This window comes from Bos javanicus, chromosome 9, assembly GCF_032452875.1.
Source record: "Bos javanicus breed banteng chromosome 9, ARS-OSU_banteng_1.0, whole genome shotgun sequence".
NCBI lineage: Eukaryota > Metazoa > Chordata > Mammalia > Artiodactyla > Bovidae > Bos > Bos javanicus.
The window spans coordinates 18,704,023-18,725,339 of record NC_083876.1 but is presented as its reverse complement, the minus strand read 5'-3'; the positions used below and the strand labels follow the sequence as shown (position 1 = coordinate 18,725,339).

General features: G+C 37.2%; 1 protein-coding gene and 1 long non-coding RNA gene across 7 annotated transcripts in view; one reads left to right on the top strand and one right to left on the bottom strand.

The window, feature by feature from the left end:
- Positions 1–5,578, bottom strand: part of LOC133253710 (uncharacterized) — a 105,926-nt gene extending 100,348 nt beyond the window's left edge. Inside the window, exon 1 of one of the 2 annotated variants that reach the window (XR_009738387.1) lies at positions 5,493–5,578. This is a non-coding gene — a long non-coding RNA (uncharacterized LOC133253710). The remainder of the gene's footprint in view (positions 1–5,492) is intronic. The other variant, XR_009738386.1, reaches the window with a different exon arrangement.
- Positions 5,579–5,865: 287 nt separating this feature from the next.
- The window catches only part of PHIP (pleckstrin homology domain interacting protein), a 128,267-nt gene continuing 112,815 nt past the window's right edge, over positions 5,866–21,317 (top strand). For all 5 annotated transcript variants that reach the window (XM_061427263.1, XM_061427267.1, XM_061427266.1 and 2 more), the window contains exons 1-4: positions 5,866–5,956; positions 6,091–6,149; positions 6,287–6,316; positions 6,512–6,571. In XM_061427263.1, the coding sequence (XP_061283247.1) occupies positions 5,917–5,956; positions 6,091–6,149; positions 6,287–6,316; positions 6,512–6,571 (189 nt within the window). In that variant the 5' untranslated portion in view covers positions 5,866–5,916. The remainder of the gene's footprint in view (positions 5,957–6,090; positions 6,150–6,286; positions 6,317–6,511; positions 6,572–21,317) is intronic.

Here is a 21,317-nt window from a genome sequence, read left to right as displayed (position 1 = left end):
CAAAATTGTATATGTATACTTCATACACAAACAATGTTTACCGCTTGGCACTTCATTTCTTTACTTATGGAGAAGAAAGGAAAGAAGACTTTTTTTACACCAGTTATGTAAATTGTTTCTCTAGTCTTTTGTAAAACACCTGGGGGGATAAACAGTAGTAGGGGTGTGGAACATTTTAATGTGTGAGTTTCAATTATAAGAAATAAATAATAAACTCATCTTCATACTCTTAGAGCTCTTAGGACATATTCAAATTAATTACATATCTTAATTCCCTTACTTGGTTTACCATTAAAGTTTCAGCGATGAAAGAGAAGGGAAATTTTATAGAGACACCAAAAAAAAACTGAAAAGCTGGGGACTGGGGAAATGTAGAACTCTTACACACACACTTACCAAAAACTCCAAAACACTGAATGACAAAACAATCTAAAGTATAACATGTGCAAACCAGAGAGGTGAGGATGGCAAGACAAAAAGGCAACATATTTCCTCCTCATATGATACCACTTACTCAGTATTCTTAAGAAAGATGTTCCTTAATGATATTCAGTTACACCACTTCTGATAACTGTTGAGAGGAAATAACACATATGTTCTTACCAGGAGATTCCAATTAGAGGCTATATTAGTCTTTCTATAAATCGCTGTCGGTTGGTAAGTTTGGATAAGCACTAAAAAATCCACTATAACCACTTAATGTGCCCCTTTGTGTGTGTTCATATGTAAGCAGGAAAACTCTGAATGCAATAGGATTTGTAGCTATCATCTCAAAATCAAAGTCTAAGGTTTTCTTCTTTTCTTAAATTTTGAACACACACACCGAATCTGAAAGATCTACTTGGTACTGATATTATTTTAAATTTCGTAATTGTATCACAGAACTCATTCTTTGGGCTAGTTAGCTAATCACCATTTCAACAAATAGGTATGATTATACCCATTGAAGAAATTAAGCAACAGAGGCATAAGTCAAGGCGATCTTTGCCAAATATATACATAGTATATATATATATATATGAAGAAAAATAAGGATAATTTACAAACAAGGTGGTATAATGAGACATGACTTTACAAATTCAGAAACTGGGAATACCATTTTTGATTACAAAGTCAGTTTACATCTAAATTGGCTTCATTCTCAGTTTTTAGTTGGATCTCACTTTTATGTCTTATTCTTATACTTGAGTCTCAAGGCAGTCTTATGGGCACTCTGGTGGTCAGATCTTACTCTTTTAAACAGCCATTCTTCTTTATCAACAGTGTCTACTTTGGTGTCCTTGATTCTGATTATCTAGGAGTCCCTCACTCACTTGTCAGGCAAACCTGTCCCTTTCCATGAATAAAATAATTTTTCTTCTTGAGAGTTCTCAAAGTTTATGAATTCAGGTACATATGAAGGCAAGTGACCGCATTAACTTTTGTTCTCAAATGCCATCTTAAAATCACGTTGATAACATCATGCTTTGTTTAATACACTACCACTAGTAACTTCTCAAGTCTTGCATCCGTTTTCCTGCGTCTTCCTTCTCTTCTTTCACGTTTGCCTGTTCAGTCCAGCCCACTCTCAATCCATCAGACACCATCATATAATAGAACATGCCTACAGACTTCTTTAAGTTTCCTGCCATCTGGAACAGCTTTTTCTACTTCATCCACTGTGTTGCTCCAAATCTTAGGGGAATATGTTCTAAAATTGCTTTTCTCCTTTAATCTTTGTAGTTGTACTGTTAACTCATGAGATACATATATATATATATATACATATATAGACACATGTTTTTTTCAATTAAGATATGTATTTCTCCTTTTCATGCAAACTAAGACTTATATTTAAAACAATCTAAGCTACTAGAATAATTTAATTTGGAGGAAAAGAATTTAGTGGTAAAATACTAATAACATTTAAATAAGTAAGGGATTATATAGTTATTGACAACCAGCTAATCTTTGTTACAGATGAAAAGGAATTGTGTTCTAATTTAAGTAAAAGTGTTTCTCAGTGAGATATGAGAGACAATGCAAAGTGTTAAAATAATGAATTAGCTTACTAAAGTTGGTTATCTCTGTTCTTCCTGTAGCAGCCATAGTATACATGCTTATATGGTTCAAATCTGATATGTATTCAACGTTCGTGATGGAAAAAGAGCACGTATGTTGAGAGGGATAAAGTCAGACTGACATGGACAGAAACTCTACTGGGGAGCAATCCAAAAGCAGGAGTGTGGTGTGTAAAACTACACTCCTTTGACAATTGTTATTTTGTTGTTAGGGAAGATGTGGATTAAAAAAGAAGGTGGTTTTTGAAGAGGAGTGTTTTCAACTTTTCCATTTCTATACTTTATAGGAAAATTTTTTGCTATTAAAAAAAGCATAATATCACACACACAAAAGATTTAATAAATAATCTTAAAAGTTGTAATTGTGTTTTTGAGCTACATATTAATTCACCATACTAGTGAAGGCAAACTAAATTTCATGAATGTGGTTGAATCTTTTTATTTATAAATTATCCAATCTTGTTTCAGAAAGAACTTGAATGGCAGCGTTTATTTCATTAGAATAGTCTTCTAGAGACTATATCATATAAAAACAGCAGTTGTTGGCTTTCCAAACTTTTACTGTTTTTGTTAGCCTGCTTACATAAAAAAAAAAAAAAAAAAAAGGTCATGAAAATCTTTTTAAATTGGCATTTTATTTCTGAAGTTCATGAAAAAGTTAAAATAAACAAATAGAAAGGGATATAGATGGAATTTGAACTTATAGAAGTGCAAAAAAGTTAGCTGAGAATGCCACTGCCCTGGGAACTAAAATACAGGACTTCAAAGTAAGATTTTCTTCCTATTTGATATGTGCAGACTTTTTTGTGTACACATGCACAACAAATGACATAATAAACTCTATAGTTAACTGATGATGTCAGATTCCAGAAATGTTTTATGTTTAAAGAAATATTAAAATGTTATAAAGGAGTATTTGTTACATTTTAATAACTTAGTAAGATTCAATTTAACATCTATTGTTAAAAACAAATAGTTTTATTTGGCTGAAAAGTTTTCATTTTTAGCAATTTAACCTACATTTTCTCATAACAGATTGATAGTTATAAATTAGTTCAAAGGCAGGCTAAAACTATTCTTTAAATTAGGTCTTCGAAAAAAAACTATAAACATTGTCAAAGGTTAGTCAAAATGATAGGAACATCATATTCAGAAAATTTACAAGGAAGATTTTCCTTAAAATTGTTTTAGGAGCTAAGTACTAGTAGCATACTTAAGAAAAGCTTATAAATGAAAAGCATACATGAGATAGTCATACTAGCTCTCCATGTTTACATAATACTAACGATATATATAGAAAACTTTACCCAGAGTAATTTTATATTCCATGTCATAATTTGATTTTCCTTAGCAAGGATAAAACATCTATTAGTAAGAATCAGGGTAATACATGCATTTTAAAACTTCAAAATTCTAACTGTAATTTTTAGTTTCTAAAAATCTGTTTATTTGAAGATCATAATGCAAAAAAAACCACCCCACAGTTAACTGAAGAAAGATACTTCTAAAAAGTTAAGATAAAATAGGGAGCATTTGTCATAGAAATAAACAGAATTTCAAAAAGGCATATTAAATGTCCATCTTTTCAAACCTAACCAGCTAGAAGCAAGCTACTTTACCTATAATACATAAAATGGATTAATGTCTTTAAAAATGCAAATATTTTCAGGACTTGAAGGATAGCCATTTCAAGAAATAACAGTGACTCTGATAACTCGGCTGCCATAGCACAAGTCATGGTAACTTCTCTTTTTAAAAACATTTGGTTAAGATTGTTATAAAAGGCAATTTTTTACATCCCATTATTCCAAAGAGGTTTAGGTGTTTTTTCCCCCTCTCACATGTATGGTGATTTCTGGCTGTTTCAGTACAAGGCATCACACCGGTGCAGTCTTGCAATGCAGCCCACGGCAGTTGCAGCAAGTATTTCCCATTAGGAATGTAAGGAGCTTGGAGGGTACAAGGGTTGAGGAAGCAATCTAGAAAAGCACAATGCAGCTTGTGGGTCATTTCCCCACAAATAACCTTTTTAGACCGGGTCCATAAAATGCAGTTTATTATCTAAATTTTTTTAGGGAGCCTCTTTTGTTAAATGTTAACAAAAGAACCACTATGCTAATTCCCTTTAAAATGCAATCCTTAAAAACAAAAATCAACTCTCAAGTCTTTTTGAAAAGTGCTTAAATCATCTGGAGATAAATATCACTTGGTGTCCTTGTTGCCTAACAAATGGCTTTTTCCATTGTTTCCATTAATTTCACCCATATTCGTTTTTTAAAAAACAAGGCCCTTATCCTCATCAGCAAAGGACAGACGTATGATTTAGCATATAAACCCGGTAATTACACACTAATTTACGAAAGATTAATTTTCTTTCTCTTTTCATCAGTTTTCAAGAAGTCTTCCCCTTGAAACTGTAAACAGGAATGGTTTACACCTCAAATTAGAAGCCATTAATTAGCGTGACGAAGTCAACTGCAAGATACACAGATAATTTAAATTATTTAATCACCAATCACCTCGACTAAAGTGTTCTATACTCTTTCATTATCCTTCGGTTAGATTATTGATTTGTCACTACATTACCTCCAGATAAGTTAAGAGATAAATATTAGCGTTCTTGCCTTTCTCTCAGGTTTACATTACTCCTTCTTGTAAACACTTAAAAAAGCTTTAAGGTTCTTCCATCCCAAATCCCTAATTAGCCATTACTAGCCTTTTTGTAAGAGGAAAAAGAGTCTCTGAAGTACAGATCAGGAGTTCGCTGTGCCCAGATAACAATAAAAAAAATTTTTTTTTAATGTACGCTTAAGGCAATGGCAGTAATAAAAGATATGCAGAGGTGGCTACAGCAAATAACGGGCTCGCAAACACAAGCGCTTCTAACAAAAAGCGCCTGAAACCTCTATGGCAATATACAGCACTCCAATAAATTACACAACACTTTGCATAGGCTGCAGAAATAACGCAGGACAAGACTTACACAGATGCCCATCCGCAGCATTTATACACATGCACATGGCAAAGAGACAGAAACCAAACACTATCATTCAACTCGGGCAGGGTAGCGCGATCCCGAGTTTGCCCAGCGTGAGAGTGCTCTCTGCGTGTAGTGTCTGTGCGCGCGCGTGAGAGCGAGACCCGTCCTCGGGGCATTTCCCCTCTTTGGGCAGTTTTGCTTCATTTGTTTCCTATTTCTGCTACAGAGAAACTAACTTCCATCTCAGCCCCAGCCAGCGGCCGCTGAATAGAGCCTGTGCTGCGGCTCCGTGTGCGTCAGATTCCTCCGCGGAGCCGTGCCCGGCCCCCCTCGCTCGCTCGCTCGCTCGCTCCCTCCCTCCCGCGATCGGCCTCCACAGAGAAAGCGCCTTCCAGCCAACCGGCGGCTCCGGCTCCGACATCTTCGACTGGAAATAAATAAATAAATCGCACCTTCGGCCCGGGGAGCCGCGGGCTGGGGGTCTCGCCGCGCCGGGTTGCGGGGGGCGCCGGGGCCGCGGGCGGGCGGGGGCGGGGGGTCGGAGGCACTCCCTTTTTTTTGCCTCTGTGCCGGTGGGTGGTGGGGGCGCGGGCCGCGGGCCGGCCGATCCCGGGGCCGCGAAAGGCTGCGGACTCCTTTCTGCGGCGGAGGGATCCGCGGCGGAGGAGGCGGGCGGGAGGGCGGCTGGAGCCGCTTGCCTGAGAGTTGTTGTTTCCTCCTCCTCCTCCTCCGCCTCCGCCGCCGTCGCTTGAATGGTGGAGCCGAGGTTCGGGCTCGTGAACACACACTGACAGCTATAGGGCAGGCGGCGGCCCCGTCCCCGCTTCCCCTCGGCGGCGGGGCGTCCCGCCGGCGGCCCCGAAGTGACCCATAAACATGTCTCGTGAGAGAAAAGGCCTCTCGGAGCTGCGATCGGGTAAGTCGGGGGGCTAGCCGGGGCCGCCGGCGGCGGGGGGCGATCCCGCCCGCGGCCCCCCGCCCCCCGCCGCCGCCGCCCGGCCGCTCAGCCTGTGTGTGTCTCCCCCCCGTGTCCCTCTCTCTCCCGCGCAGAGCTCTACTTCCTCATCGCCCGGTTCCTGGAAGATGGACCCTGTCAGCAGGCGGCTCAGGTAGACGGCGGCGCGCGGCGCGGGCCGGGCCGGCGCTCGGCGCCCGCGGCGTGGGGGAGGGCGGCGGCGGCGGCGGGAGCGGCGGGGCCGCGGCCCGGGGCGCGGGGGGCTCAGCTCTCCCCGCTTTGTTGTTGCAGGTGCTGATCCGTGAGGTGGCCGAGAAGGAGGTAAGGGCGGCGGCGGCGTGGCGCCGCGCGACCGCCCTTGGGCCGCCGCCGCCGCCGGGGCGCCCGGGGCGCGCGGGGCTCGGGGGTGGGGGGGTCCCCGGCGGGGGCGCGGGGAGGGCGGGGGAGGGGCGCGGGCGGGCCGGGGCGCGGGGGGCCGGGCTCACGGGGCGTCCTCTCCCCCCCTGCACCCCACAGCTGCTGCCCCGGCGCACCGACTGGACCGGCAAGGAGCATCCCAGGACCTACCAGAATCTGGTGAGACATTCACGTCGCGGAGCAAAGAAACTTTTCCCCGAGTCGAATAAAAATTGAATTTCCCGCAATTTTTTTTTTTTTTAACCGAGACAAAAACTTGGCCCCAGAACCCGAAAGCTCCCGAGGCCCCCGGGGAGGGTTGGGGAGGGACGGCGCGGGGGGCTTGCAGGGGGCTAGTGGTACGGGGGGGGACCCGCACCCCGGGGCCGCAGGGGCTGCCGGCGATTTATTTGCGATATTTTGTTAACGTGCTAGAAATAAAGATACGTCATGAGTGTTGTGCAGTGCAAGGCCGGAGGAGGAGGGGCCGGCGCGCGCGTCCGTGCGGCCGCGGGGGCGCGCGCGAGGCGGCGGCGGCGGGAGCGGGAGCGGCGCGAGGGAGGCGGGCGCGCTCGCTCTGCACGCGCGCTCGGCACGGCTTTCTCCTGCCGCACACAATAGCTGGTGACTAACTGCTCCGAAGTGGCATTAGCATTTCACAAGCGGGCTATTCAGCCGCGGCGGAACCGCTGCAAGACGTGTGTGCCTCTTTTTTTCTTTTAATTTTCTCTTTTTTTGGGGAGGGGGATCTCTCTTTACCTTCAGACTTAGGGTTTTTTTTTGATCGGAAGGGTTCGGATGTGCGATGATCGTGGGCCATCGGCACCTCTTGCATCTATCTGCCCAAGGTTTTTTTTTTTTTTCCACGGAAGTGGAAAGCCTGTAAACCCTAAAGCCAGGCGTTGAACCATGCTTTTTTTCTCCTTTTGCTAATTCTCGCGTTAGGCCCCTCGTTCAATTAAAAGCTAGTGTTGGAGGCCACTGAAGAGTTCTGATTTTTTTTTTTTAAATTTTATCCGTATACTTACTGTGGAGTGGAGATGGGCAAGTAAAACTTTTCCAGTTTCTAGCGACACGTCTTTTGTTTTTAAGGTTCAGAAATAGCTCTGTCTTAATTTTGTAGGTTTTCGAAGTGAGTGTTTTAGTCATTTCTAAAAAAATTGAAAATGGACCTATCACTTTTAAGTATTGTGAAGGGCGTGGTAGGATATTTTTATTGGCGAGTTTTGTATTCCGTGCTAATTTCTCCTTTTCGACTCAAGGAGGTGGTCTGTCTCTGTGTGTGATGGGCAGTTCATGCAGTCACGGGGGCAGAGCAAAGAGCAAGCCTTTGAAATCTCTGCAGTGCCTTGGTTTTTCTGAGATGTTTGCAGCTGATGTTTTGAGACAGTTACAAGGTTACCTCAAGAGGGCTTCTGAAAGGATTAGGAAGTTGAACTAGCTTTGAATGTCTTCCGCGAGATTGAAGGCATGACAAGATTTTTGATGGCTTTCATTTGCGTATAGACGAACATCTAACTTTCATATGTAAATGTGTTAGGATTTAATATAGGTTGTTGGTAAGTGTTCCCAGGTATTGGAATGAACGTACTCAGGTTTCGTTAATTTAATGAAGACTTAATAGCGCATTCATTTCCATACAACAGTTTTCAAGTATGTAGTGATTTCATCTAGTGTTACTCAATACTAGGCTAAAGTGAAAGGAATTTGAAGCAAACTTCAAGGTTCAGTAACAGCAATATTTAATTTTTAGGTTTGTAAATACTTGACAAAACCTTACGTGGTTGTCCATGTTTTACTTATTACTTAAAAGAATTACTAAGATTGTAATACTCCATTTTTAAGAATTGGACAGACAACTCATCTTGGCCTGTTTTAACCAAACTCATCTTTGCATTTCATAAAACCCCACAAACCCCGAGTCACTGAAGGTGGCCGTGTTTTTTTTAATGTGGAGATTATTGGTTAATGTTATGTTTATATTTTCTAAATGAAGCGGCCAATGATATCTGGCCAGATTGTGAGACTGTCTAATCCTTGTAGGAATATCATTTAATTTTCCAATAAAAACAAGGTTACCAATGTTTTTCAACTTTTTTTGAGCGAATTTGTCATCTCTCAAATATTGATGAGTTTATATTCTTCATCTCTTCATCAGATTTGGGATACCATAAATTGTGTTTATCTTATCAAAATTCACCTATTTTGGATGGAATTGGTGTTTCTTGATTAGTGTTGCCAAATGTTTATACCAGAGCAGTCATGTTGGCATGCTCATGAAATAGTTAAGGATTCCCATTAGACTTTAGAGTTCTCTGGCACATTTTTTCCTTTCATTTGCTCAGTCTGTATAATTCGAGGCACCATTTGAGGTGCTTTCCTACCTGTCAAACTGTGTATCTAGGTATGTGGTATTTGGTTTAATTTTGTTTGACTTTTGATTGAGATTTAGTTAGCTCTAAAAACATTTTGGAACCCTAGGTATTTGAGCACGTTTTTGTTTAACAGTAGGATTTTGAAATTATGTGGTGAGCTAGGTGAGCACATGCAATGTCTCTTGTACAGCATTCTCTATTTCTTAATTTATTTTTAAGACTGAAAGTTTTATTTCCTATCAAATTGAATTTATTTAACATTGATTTGAAAATTATTCTGGTGTTTGAAGCCAAAATAACAACTATCGTTTGTGGTTTCAGTAGCATTTGCCTCTACTTGGGAGTTCATTGCTTGTGTTAACTGATAAATTGGGTAATATTTTAAATGTAAGGATTTGTATGTCAAATTGAAATTTCTGGAGAACCTCAAATTACAGCTATTTAGGATGAGGTATAATATTTGTACTTGGGAACTTAAAAGACATAGATCAGCATCTGAAGTCAGGTTACAGATAAAATTCACAGTAGTTGAGTTTTGACTAAGCAGAAAGTGGAGTTTTAAGAGAAGTTTAAAAGTTTCCAGGGTGAAAAAAGAAAATTTAATACTTTTATTTCAAGTGTCATTGATAAAGGTATTGTAAAGGAAGATTGTGATTATTATCCTCTACTCAAGACAAAACATTTTTAATAGTGGATGGAATTTGATAGGAAGTTAAAGCATTTTTATTTTATTTTTAGCCCAGTAGTATATATATTAAATCAGATTTTCTTTCTTTTTTTTTTTTTTTAAAGGATGGGGTTGCTTTTAAATCAAACAGGCATTTTTTAAAACTAATTGGAATTCTTATTTTTCGAATAGAGTCACGAAGGAGGCAAACTTTACAGAATAAGAAAACAACTAATTTTGGGGCTAAGAGACATCTTTGTCATTTATTTTTGTTTGGACAGTGAAATTGGTTTATTAAATTTCACTCTCCAGTCACCTTTAAGTAGTGATGACATATTTAAGTTGCATACTTATGAGATCTTAAGGCAGAATTTTTAAGTGTCCTTGGCAGGTTTGGGACTCTGATTACATTTCTTGCTTGCAAGGTATTTCCCAAACTGTTGTTGTTTTGCTAATCTGTTAGATACAATTATTATAATTTTTTTTGTAGTAGTATTTGCTTTTAAAAAATGATTCCACTCTATTAGAAATCTAAATCTTTGTGTTCAAGGGAAAGCATTGCAAATAGATTGTGTATTGTGATGTTAGCCCTGCCAGCAGTTAGCGTGCAGGTTAACCTCTGGCAAGTCAAAAATTTCTCTGGGCCCGTGTTTTCTCATTCTTATAAATGGATTGAAATCTGATTTTTAACTAGAAGTAGCAGTGCATTGTTTTGAAGAGCTCAACTTTTTAAATTTTGGAATTATTTTGTAAAACACAGAAAAGTAGACTCGACAAATCATTCATATTAGGAAATTGTATAAACACTTTTTGTAGCACCATTCTTAAGTTGTTGTATCATTTTTCCTTGAAAAGATGAAGATTTTTGAGACATGACCACTTTGTAGACTACTTTTTTTTAATAATTGGTATGATTTCACCATGGTTTAAGTACTAGTTTCACAAATCATTGGTGGTAAATTCAGAGATCAATAGAAGTCTTGAATAGGATTTACTTAGGTACTTAGAGTATGCTGATTAATGTGAAAGTGTAGGTATAAAACCTAGGAGACCAGTTTTAAGTTAAAAAAAATAGATAACATGTTAAAAATGATTTTGAATTAGGGATTCATATTATCCATTTTTATATTCATATTATCTGGAATGGGAATTCCTAATTCGGAATCATTTTTAACATGTTATGTAGTACTGTCAAAATTTAACCAGTTTCAATTTTGGAGGGTGGTGGCATATAATGAAGTAAATGTCTTGTAGACTTATTTTTCTGTTTTTAATAGAGTGTTAGTGAAATTGTAAGTTTTGCTTGGTAGTCTTCGTAACATGGTTTTAGTGTCTCAATCATTATAATGAAGAAATAATGTTAGATGTAAAGGGAATAGTACATTTCCTTGAAGGACTGAAGTGAAAATCTTCATCTTTTTTTGTACATGCAGTTATTCTATTGATATTTGTGCCATTATTTTAAAGAGTTGGAGGCATTTACAAAAATTTTAAAATAAGTACTTGTTAAATTCTTAGCACTCTTGAATAATTGTAAAGTGGCATGAATATGAAGGAGGAGTTGGGTCATCCCGTTCCCAACTGCATAGTGGTGTTTTATGATTGCTGTGAAGCAGAAAAACACTGTTGGAGTATGTTTCCCAGTCTGTACAAGGGGTTAATAACAGCTCCTACTTTGTAAGATTATTACGTGAGTGATAACTGACTGGTACAAATCAAGTATTATGTAAGGGCCTGGAAAATCCCATGGACAGAGGAGCCTGGTAGGCTTCAGTCTATGGGGTCGCAAAGAGTCGGACATGACTGAGTGACTTCACGTTCACGTTTGTGTTCGCTATGATCAGAACTTTAGTAGTAGAAGTTGTCCCAACTATAGCTTTATAATGTACAGAATTTTAAGAAAAAGTATTATTTCAGAAACAATATGCATAACTTTCTGAATATAGTATTTACCATGTAAGATTGGCTGCTTAAAACTTTAAAAGACACTATTAGCATAGTTACTTTGTAGATTCAAGGATGAAATAATTAAACCTAAGATAAAAAGAAAAAAGTATAGTAAATGTAAAAAATCATTTTTAAAGCATTGTGGATAGATTTCTAGAAACTGTGAACTGTATTTGTGGAACAGTTAACATTAAGAAATGTTTGGGTGGTTGGAATATGCAGAATTGATTAGAGGATATATGAAGCTCTTTCTTTTGGTAATGATCAGATAGCACTTAGAAATATGTGAAGGGAGCTTGGCTATTGCAGATGGTTCCCTCTGTACAGAGATTTTCATAATTGAAAATCATCACAACAGTTTGTATTCTTTTAGAAATTTTCAGGAGGAGTTGTTTTGTAATCTGGCTAAAAGATTCTGTTTTAAGCCAAGTTTTAAAAAGAGTTTGTTGAATTTATTCTTGAGTATTAGGTTAAATAAATCCTATGAATGTCAATTTTTTAGTCTATAAAGAATTTCTTTGTCAGACCACAAGTTTCTGTTTCTTTTACCTAGAAACTTTTCTCACCTTCTGCATTCTCCTTTCTTAAATTTTGTGGTTATCTATCTTGTCACTACAGAATTAATAGCAAATAAATTTGTACTCTGCACAGTTTATTTTGGATAAGTGATACCAGGTAGGTGAATTTCATTGTGACTAGTAGTTTTCACATACAAATTTTAGAATTCATAGAAAAATATCCATAATACTAAGCAAAGTGGCCATTAGTTAGGAGGGCTAAGCATAAACGTTTAGAATAATTTCCTATTTTTAATGTACTTTTCATTCACTTTAGGAAAGTAAAAAATTAAAAATGAGTGTATTAGAGAAAAAGGATATTTAAGTTGCTTTTGTAATTATATCTAAAAGTGATAAAGGCTGATATATAATAGGAACCAAATTGAAAATTCAGAAAGTTTTAAATGTGTAAAGTTTCTGTTTTGCTTGTGAGAAGCTATGTTGGTGACATGTGAGTGATTTGTGAAAATAAATTATTTTGGAATTAATATGTTATTAAGCATATTGAATATAGAGGACTGTAAGTATTTTCTAACAGGCTATGGAAAATCATTTTTTTCATTATGGCATTTGAGAATTCGGGGTATTAAAAAATTGTGTGACATTGAGTGGTGAAATACAAAATTGTGAGAACCTTTGGTCACTACAGAGAATGCAGTCATCAGATGTTAAGATGGTCTACCTTTAGTTACTTGTCTTATACACACATATGTGCACACACAAAAGCAGCATTATTTGAGCTCAGGGATCACAGATAAGGATGGCTGGATGAGAAGTTTTTGGTATTAAGAAAGTTGGGATCGCAACGTGGTTTCTGATGAAGCTTCTGCCTTAGTTAAAACAAATTTAAATAGTAAGAGGAGTAAGGTTTGTAGTGTAAGACATAAGTTGTTCATTGCACCGTGGATGATGGCAGCCTGCTGCAAAGGAAGCACATAAAGAATCCATGTGCTCTGGCCTCCAGATGGCCATGGTCACGGTAGCATGACCCAGTTGGTCTCCATCCGGATAAAGAACAGACATGTAGCCTGTCTTGGCAGAGCTTATAATATAAAACCCCAAAATACTCACCTTTACTTGTGTCACTGGATTCTGGTTTAGTTTTGGGGTGTGGAAGGACTAAGTCCAGGCAACTTGGAGAAACACGCATTTCCTGAAACAGCTTTACACTGCCATTGTATGTGTGATGCTAGTTACTTTGAGTGTAGTGTTTAAAACTGAAACATTACTAAAAATGAAACTGATTTTTCTCGGAAGATTATTTACATGGGTACTTTAAGAATACGTGTTTTAAGTATTCTTAATCTTTAAGTTAGTGGACAGTAACTTTTTTAGCAGAATCACAGATTTTAAATTATGCTTCACTAAGTAACTAATGTTTTAAAGAAGATTTCTTATTTCACAGATTTGTTTTAGCAAGTGACTTGATTTAAAAACAAAACTTCAAAATGTTATTTTAAAAAGTTAAACTTTGTCATTTTGTTGTGTTTTAAATTATTTTTATAGCGCATCCTTTGTGGTTTGTGGAAACCTTAAATCTGGATAGAGTTTTTTTTTAAACAAATACAGTCAGATTGTATAATAATAAAATTTTGAAAATCAGTATTGCATTTTATTTAAATGACAAATATGTATTGATAATACTAACTGAATTATCTAAATGATTTCTTAGGTGATTGATTAAACTGTGAATGTAAGACACAGTCTTTCAAACATGTTTATTCATAGTTATTTAAGAGTAAATAGACCCCCACGATTAATTTTGACTTGTACGATTATGTATTATTTTTACTATACCCTGAGTACAAGTAAATCATAAGCTTGTGAGAGTCCTTCTGAGACTAGTTACCCAGCTTAGAGCATTTAACTTGAAAAGTGGTTATATAGGTTCTATTAAGTTTGTAATCATAAAGCCTGTTTGGCGATGAGGGAGAAACTCAAGTTTTGAAAAGGAAACTGTAACGTAATAGAAATAACACTAAACCTGAAATCAGGAGACCTGGGGTTGAATACTGTTTCTCCCACTTTCTACTGTTTCTCCTATTCATTCTGTGAAATGAGGACAATACTTAACCTTATTTGCTTGTGAAGATAAATAAATGCTGAGAATATAAGTATTCTATATTTTTGTTCTTGGGCTTCCCTGGTGGCTTAGTGGTAAAGAACCTTCCTGCCAGTGCAGGAGATGCAGGTTTGATTCCTGGTGGGGGATATCCCCTGAAGAAGGAAATGGCAATCGATTCCAGTATTCTTGCCTGTGAAATCCCATGGACAGAGGAGCCTGGTGGGCTATAGTCCATGGGGTCACAAAAGATTCCAACACAATTTAGCAGCTAAAAAGAATTTTTTTCTATGTGGAAAAGCTATTAGAGTTTTTATTTATTTATTTTTTTATTAGAGTTTTTAAAAGCTCAAAAAATGTAAACTTGTTTTAGAGAGTATAAATATAATTTAATCTGTGCTTTGTAATAATGATGTAACATTTATCAATTAAAAGTTTAGATAGTTTTGAGATTTTTAGGGACTGGGTTTTAGTAATAGGCCTTAGTAAACAATAAAAATTTTTTTAATTTCTGGTTTTGTTTATATGCTAGAATAGGACTAAAAATAAGAACTGTATTATGTTAAGCTGACCTTTTTATAACTTAGAACTATAGTAGAAAGCATAAGAAACTATCCTTTCAAGTCTGAAAAAATTGTGAGGAAAAAATACATGAGAAAATCTGAAAAACTGTTTTAGAACCAATCAGGTGTTCAGTACATTGGAATAAAGTGAAGAGCCTGGTCAGATCATATTGGTGCCAAAGATTAGGTGGATCTTGTTTCCATTAGGACTTCTTAATTACGTCCTGAGGAAGGGCTGACATTTCTAGGTCTCACAGGTATATCAAGTAGTTGGAATGAATATATTGACCTAACCTCATTTTTAAAAGGTCATTAAAAAGATTCAAGTTTTTTTCCTCTGTTTGGGTCTAGAAGGATTTAGTGTTTTAATAGCCCACTCTAGTATCAGGCACTGTGACCAACTCCCGAGTGGTGGCTGTTGGAATCGCAGTCCTAGGGATTAGGACCCCCACTAGATGTTTTCCTCCCACTCAGCAAATTTAAACTGAGGCTCTGGATTTCAGAGTTCTTAATTCAAACTGCTGACCTTTTCTTTACAAACTGAGAAAAGAAATTTTTAATGACAGTATGGCAGGTGGCTTCCAGGTTCTTTACATTTTCTTCCTACCAATAACACCATTTACTATACTTCCCACTGATAACGGCAAAATTTTCTTGGCTGAAAAGGGTGGGCATATATAAAGCAGCATATCAAGCAGAAGCAGATTGGCTTAGCCAGAAATACAGGAAAATTAAACACACTCAAAGAGCTCAGTTTCTTCCTTGTACCTTTCTTGCTACAAGTCACAATTTCAGAAGGTTTTGTTGTAATTGATAATCCTAGAAAACGCATGTGCAATCTGAGAAACGAGTGACCCGAGTTTATGATTTGGGCCAACATGGGCAAGGGAAGAGCAGACTTGCCTTTGTGTCACAAAATTCTGTTCCCCTTCTGTGGCGGATGCCAGGGATCGTTCTTTAGATTAGGAATGGGTAAATTCGGGCTGGTGGAGGTCAGTTGTACAGAAGACCTGTTTTTGCAAGGCCCCTGAGCTGGAGTAATTAAATTTTTAAAGAGTTGTTTATGTGTATATATATATGAGATAGTAGACTTCAAAGCCTAAAATACTTGCTGTCTGACCCTTCACAGGAAATGTTTGCTCACCTGTGCTCTAGATAATGCAACATGTTTACAGAAAGGATGCATTTATTTAATGCATGTTTTAACTATTAATTATGGACAATTAACCAAAGATTGTTGATTTTTCTAATTGGGATTGGAGGTGGCGGGATGAAGATAGGAGAAATTTGAAAAAGCTCTGTCTTGCCCCCTGAATTTCAGTGGGTGGCATAAGGGTTTACATCCATAGAGTGGGCTCATACATTTTCGTGGGGAAAGAGAAGTGTCTGTTGAAGGGAGGAGCATAGATTTTAAAAAGAGAAGCAGTGCTGATAAGTGTTCACTTTAAAAATTTTAAAATAGTGGTCATAAATTTTATGGTAACCTTTTTAATTGTTTAATCTGTTTATACCTTATTTCTAACTTTAAGATTTAAAAATTTTAATCTTAAAAGTATTGAGAAAGGTAGGGTTGGTCACTTTGATTTCCTTAAACCATTTTAGGAGAGAGTATTTAGGGTTGTCATTATATCTATTTATCTTGTATCCTTCAAGTTTTAAGTGTTCCCCTTAATCTATAGGAATTTATGCCTTTGTGCAAGTTTGCTTAGAGTGAAAGTCAACTTCTAAAACATTTATTTCCGGCTCACTTTAATGTGTGTGTTGAAAACTATTCAGGATGTCTAGTATATAGTTTGCACATATATTTGAGGAAATAAGTACTTTGTGGGGTGTAGGTGGTGGGCAGTATGATTGTGGCTCTGGACTCAGACTGCCTTGGTTTGTCTCATCTCCACCGTGCACTAAGTGTGTATGACCTTGGGAGGGTTGTTCTTATCTTTTGTACCATCATTTCTTTATTAATGGGAATAATAATAGAACATACATCTTATGGTTATCAAAATCATTGACTTGGCTTTTTCATGGAAAACAGCAATTACCATAAGGGCCTAGCACTTAGTGTGCAGCCGATATGTGTCCAGTAGCTTCCCAGGTGGCTCAGTGGGTCAAGAGTCTGCCTGCATTGCCGGACGCCCAGGTTTGATCCCTGGGTTGGGAAGATGCTCTGGAGGAGGGCATGGCAGCCCACTCCAGTGTTCTTGCCTGGAGAGTTCCATGGACAGAGGAGCCCGGTGGGTTACAGTCCGTGGGGTTGCAAAGAGTTGGAGATGACTGAGCAACTAAACCTACCTATGTTAGTATTTTTAATATTTGTCACACTTTACCATTTGGTCATACTTTTTATGTGTTGAATATCTTTGGGAGCTTGAAAGCAGTTTTGGTTGTGAAAAGTATGGGCATATTAAAATTGAGAACGTCAAGTTCTGTTTTTCCTGAATAACAGTATTAGAACAATTACCGAGAATCCAGTAATTGGATGTCTAAATCCAGATATAGACATTTTAGATTAGGGATTTTATTACAGTATCATTTCAGCTTAACCTTTTAATTATTTACTAGTAAATGAAAGTTCATTCAGATGAAAAAGCTTAAGAATATTAAAGATACAGGTTAATATTTAAGTTAAAATTAAAGATACAGGGGTTTTAATAATTTGAAAATTAAAAGTCATGTATATGGAGCCATAAATGAGCTATTTTAATTATTTTTACATTTTAAATATTGACCATAATTACATGAATTAATGTTCTTAAAGAATAATGAGAAAAAGACTAGCAAAAATAAGTTTTATTCATTTTAAAAAAAATATGTTTTAGGGGTGTGTGTGTATATATGATGCATTTGGGAATGCGAGGAGATGGTCCCTGTTCTCATATAGTTTATGGTGAAGTTAAGAATAGAAACATTAAACCCATGACATTGTTGAAGGTACAGTCGTGAACTGGTACATGAGTTAAGAACAAGTCACCAAGAGTGTTCAATCAAGATGATAATACCTAGACTAAATAAAGTGAAGGAAAACAAAGTTACAAAGGGAAGATCTGAAGCAAATAGAGTTGTCTGGGCAAGGGGAGGTGGAGAAATGCAAAGCACACCACATGGGAAAAGCTTGACAGGAGACAGTGCGGGTAAAGAACCTGAAAGAAAGCCCGTGTGTCTAAACGTGGAAAGGGGGGGCTGGAGAGTGTAGGACTAGGAGTGTGCCAGAGAAGGCAGAGAAACAGTAATGGACTCCACATGTAATTCAGGGCTAGTAGACCACGTGAAGGATTTGGATCTCCAAAGAGCATGACAAGCCTCTGAAGTGCTTTAGGTAGAGGTGACCACCAGATCTGTGTTTTGGAAAGAGCATTCTAATTGCAATATGGAGAATAGATTTGAATGAGGTGAAAAGGGTTCATAGATAGGGTCCCAAAGAGTTGCACACGACTGAAGCAACTGAGCAGGCAGGTGGGTGGAAGGCACAAGTGGATGTGGGAAAGATGGATGATTTGAAATTGGATTGTTATGGAGATAGAGACAGGTATATGGGTTTGAGGCTAGGAAGGAAACATTCGTTTGGATGTGGTGGGATATTTGGAATGAGGCGAGAGAGAGAAATGGGCAGTGTGAAAAAGGTGACTTCTTGATTTTAGATTGGAGAGACGGTGATAATGTTGCCAGTCACCAAGGTAGAGAACTTGAAGGGGGCTGTTGGCATGAGCATCATGAGTGTAGTTTTGGATGTGTTGAGTTGAGGAGGCCTTGGGACTCTAAGGAGAGGACTCTTAAGAAAGTTCAGTGAGCAAGGCTAGGCTGTAGATACAAATTTGGAAAGCTTTGGCATAAAGATTGTCCAGGGAGTATAGAGAAAGGGTATGAGAGTGTCTGGAACTGAGCTGTGGGATATCAGACCTTAAGGAACCTGTCCATTTAATGGCCAGCGAAGTCAGTTTTTTTCCCCTGTGTATTTTCATGTATTTGTTTATCTTAATAGTTAAACACTTAGCTTAAGTACTCTGTTAGGTTCTGGGCAGACAAGTGAACAAGATCTAATCCCGTCTGTTCTTAGGTAGGACATGGACCAAGTAAATTGGCAGTTTTAATATAGCGTAGAGTCTTACGAACCTCTGAAAAAGGCAAGATAGTGGTAGGGACTATATATGTATTTTTTGGGGGAAGAGGATCATAGCTGTCACTAGATTCCTACATCTTAAGAACAATTAGTATGGTGTGGTAAGTACTGCAGAGTTCTGAAGAGTGGGGTAAAGGACTGGGAAGGAGTTTAATAAGTGTGCTGTGGAAACACAGAATGTCCACAAAAGAAGGGGCAGAGGCAGGTCATGGAAGGCAGTGAAGCCCAGACTGACACGGAGGAGGATTCAGGTGTGGAGGTGCATGGGTAAAGATTTCTTTAAGAGGGGTCAGCTTGCATAAGATCTCGAAGCCAGAAAGCATGAGGAGTTGAAGAATTGGAAGTATCTCTTCTAACTTAAAAATGAAATTTGGCTTTGAAAAATTGAAATATATTAAATAATCAAGGAGCGATGTCATTGGTAAAAGTGGATTCATATTTTATTAAAAAGATACAGTTCTTCAGTCAAGATTTTCAAGTTTACTACTTGAAATGTATTTTGTAAAAAGACCCTAAAACAGGATCATCACAAAACTAAAGTTAACAAGCAATTAACTTCCTTGTCAAACTAAGAATTGTAAAAAGAATTTTGATCAATTTTAAAAAGTCACATTAGAATAATTATCATGTACAAGTTTTAAACTAGAAGGGACCCTATAAATATTGTAGACTTTGCTTTCAATTTTTAAGTAAATTATTTTAGGAAGGATTAGAGTATAAATACCACTTAAAATTTTTGTATTTTGGTGTACTTTCTTCTGAATGCTTTTTCTGTTTATATCGTACTAGTGCTTGGAAAAGTATGTTTTGAGTCAAGATAATATTAGGGGAAAAAAGGATTCTGTAACTAGGGTTTGTGTATTTGTGCATTAAATAAAATAAATAGATTTATCAGGATTTTTCAGAGGCTTTAACATCATCGTGCTTTTGTGAATCTCGAAAGCTGAGAGGTAGTATGTATTATTTGATTTAGAACTTCTTTTCTAGAAGTGTTCGTTCTACCAGTAATGATTAACTAGACTCTGTATTCTTTTAAATTGTCTAATCAAAGTGAGACAATATGGCTCCATATTGTCTCTATGACAGTATATTAAGATAAAAAGTAAGATAGGTTCCCCTTAATTGGCTTCAATCTAGAGAATGAATATCAGCTAATTTAAAAAAATAGCATTTACGTTCTTTTGCAGTTAGAGTATAACGGATACTACAAGATAGATTGAGATCACTTAATCCCTCACTTCCTCAAAATCTATAAGAATTCATACTAAAATTGCCATTAATAAGTGGACCTTTTAAAAAATGTGGTCTTGTCTTTTTAGGCTCTTTGACATTTTCTCAGACTTTACTTTTCCTGTTTTTTTTTTTTTAAATTGAGGTGAAATTAACATATAGCATTATTTTAGTTTCAGGTGCAAACATAATGATTCAAAATTTGTATATATTGTGAAAGATCAAAAGAAGTCCTGTCACTATACATACTTAAAGCATTTTTTTTTTCTTGTCATGAGAAAGTTTAAGATCTGTTAAAGCTTTCAGTTGTACAGTACAGTATTATTAACTATAGTCACCATGCTCTTCATCATACTCTTATGGCTTGTATATTTTATAACTGTAAATCTTAAACCTTTTGACTCTTCCTACTTGGGTGCGAAATGGGTAGAGTCAGAGGGTGCAAGCTTCCAGTTACTATTTTTTTTTTAGTCTAAATGAACTTGAGTGGCAGTTCTTAAACTTTACATCGGCACCTCTTTACATTAATGAAAATTATTGCAGTTCCTTTGTGTGTATTATCTATTCATATTTACCACTTAAAAATTAAGACAAGTTTTAAAATATTTTTATTCATTTAAATATAATAAACTCATTTCATGTTAATATAAGTAAAAAAATTTTTATAACATCATTATTTCCCAAAACAAATTTATGAAGTGAGTGGTATTGTTTTATCCTTTTGAGGATGTTTAATCTCTGGCTTAATAGAAGGCAGATTTCTTATATCCCCTTAGACATGCAGTCTGTTGGGACATTGCTGGAAAACTTAGGCAAATAACATCTTCATATTATTCATTTTTAAAAAAAATTTTTGGCTGTGCTGTGCAGCATGCAGGATCTTAGTTCCCCTGACAAGGGATTGAACCTGTGTCCCCTGCAGTGGAAGCATGAAGACTCACAATTTTTACTTGAGAAATCCCTAGGAGTCCCCAGAACACACTTTGAAAACAGCTAAACTAGAATATTTAGGTACTGCAGTGAGAATTTTTTTGTAACTTGGTAATCTAAACATTAAGTGAAAACATAGTGTACTTTTCCCCCCTAATTTAATATCTTTACATTATTATGCAAATATTATCTATTTAATAAAAGACTTTTCAGGATGGATAATAAACATAAAGCATTTTACATCTTGGTTTTGAATGCTAATCTAAATTAAGCAATATTTTGAAGTTGTTCCAAAAACAGCCCAAACTTTGTAGTTGGTAGATTTATTTTATAGTCAAACTTGTTTCATTTAACAGTTGGAATTCGGCCTTTCTCTCTGTGAAGTTTTTGGTAAATTATAAATTTCAGCATAGAAATTATATAGATGTCTTTAGATTTTGTAATGAGAACATAAACTGTGTAGTTTTCTTTAATCCTGAAC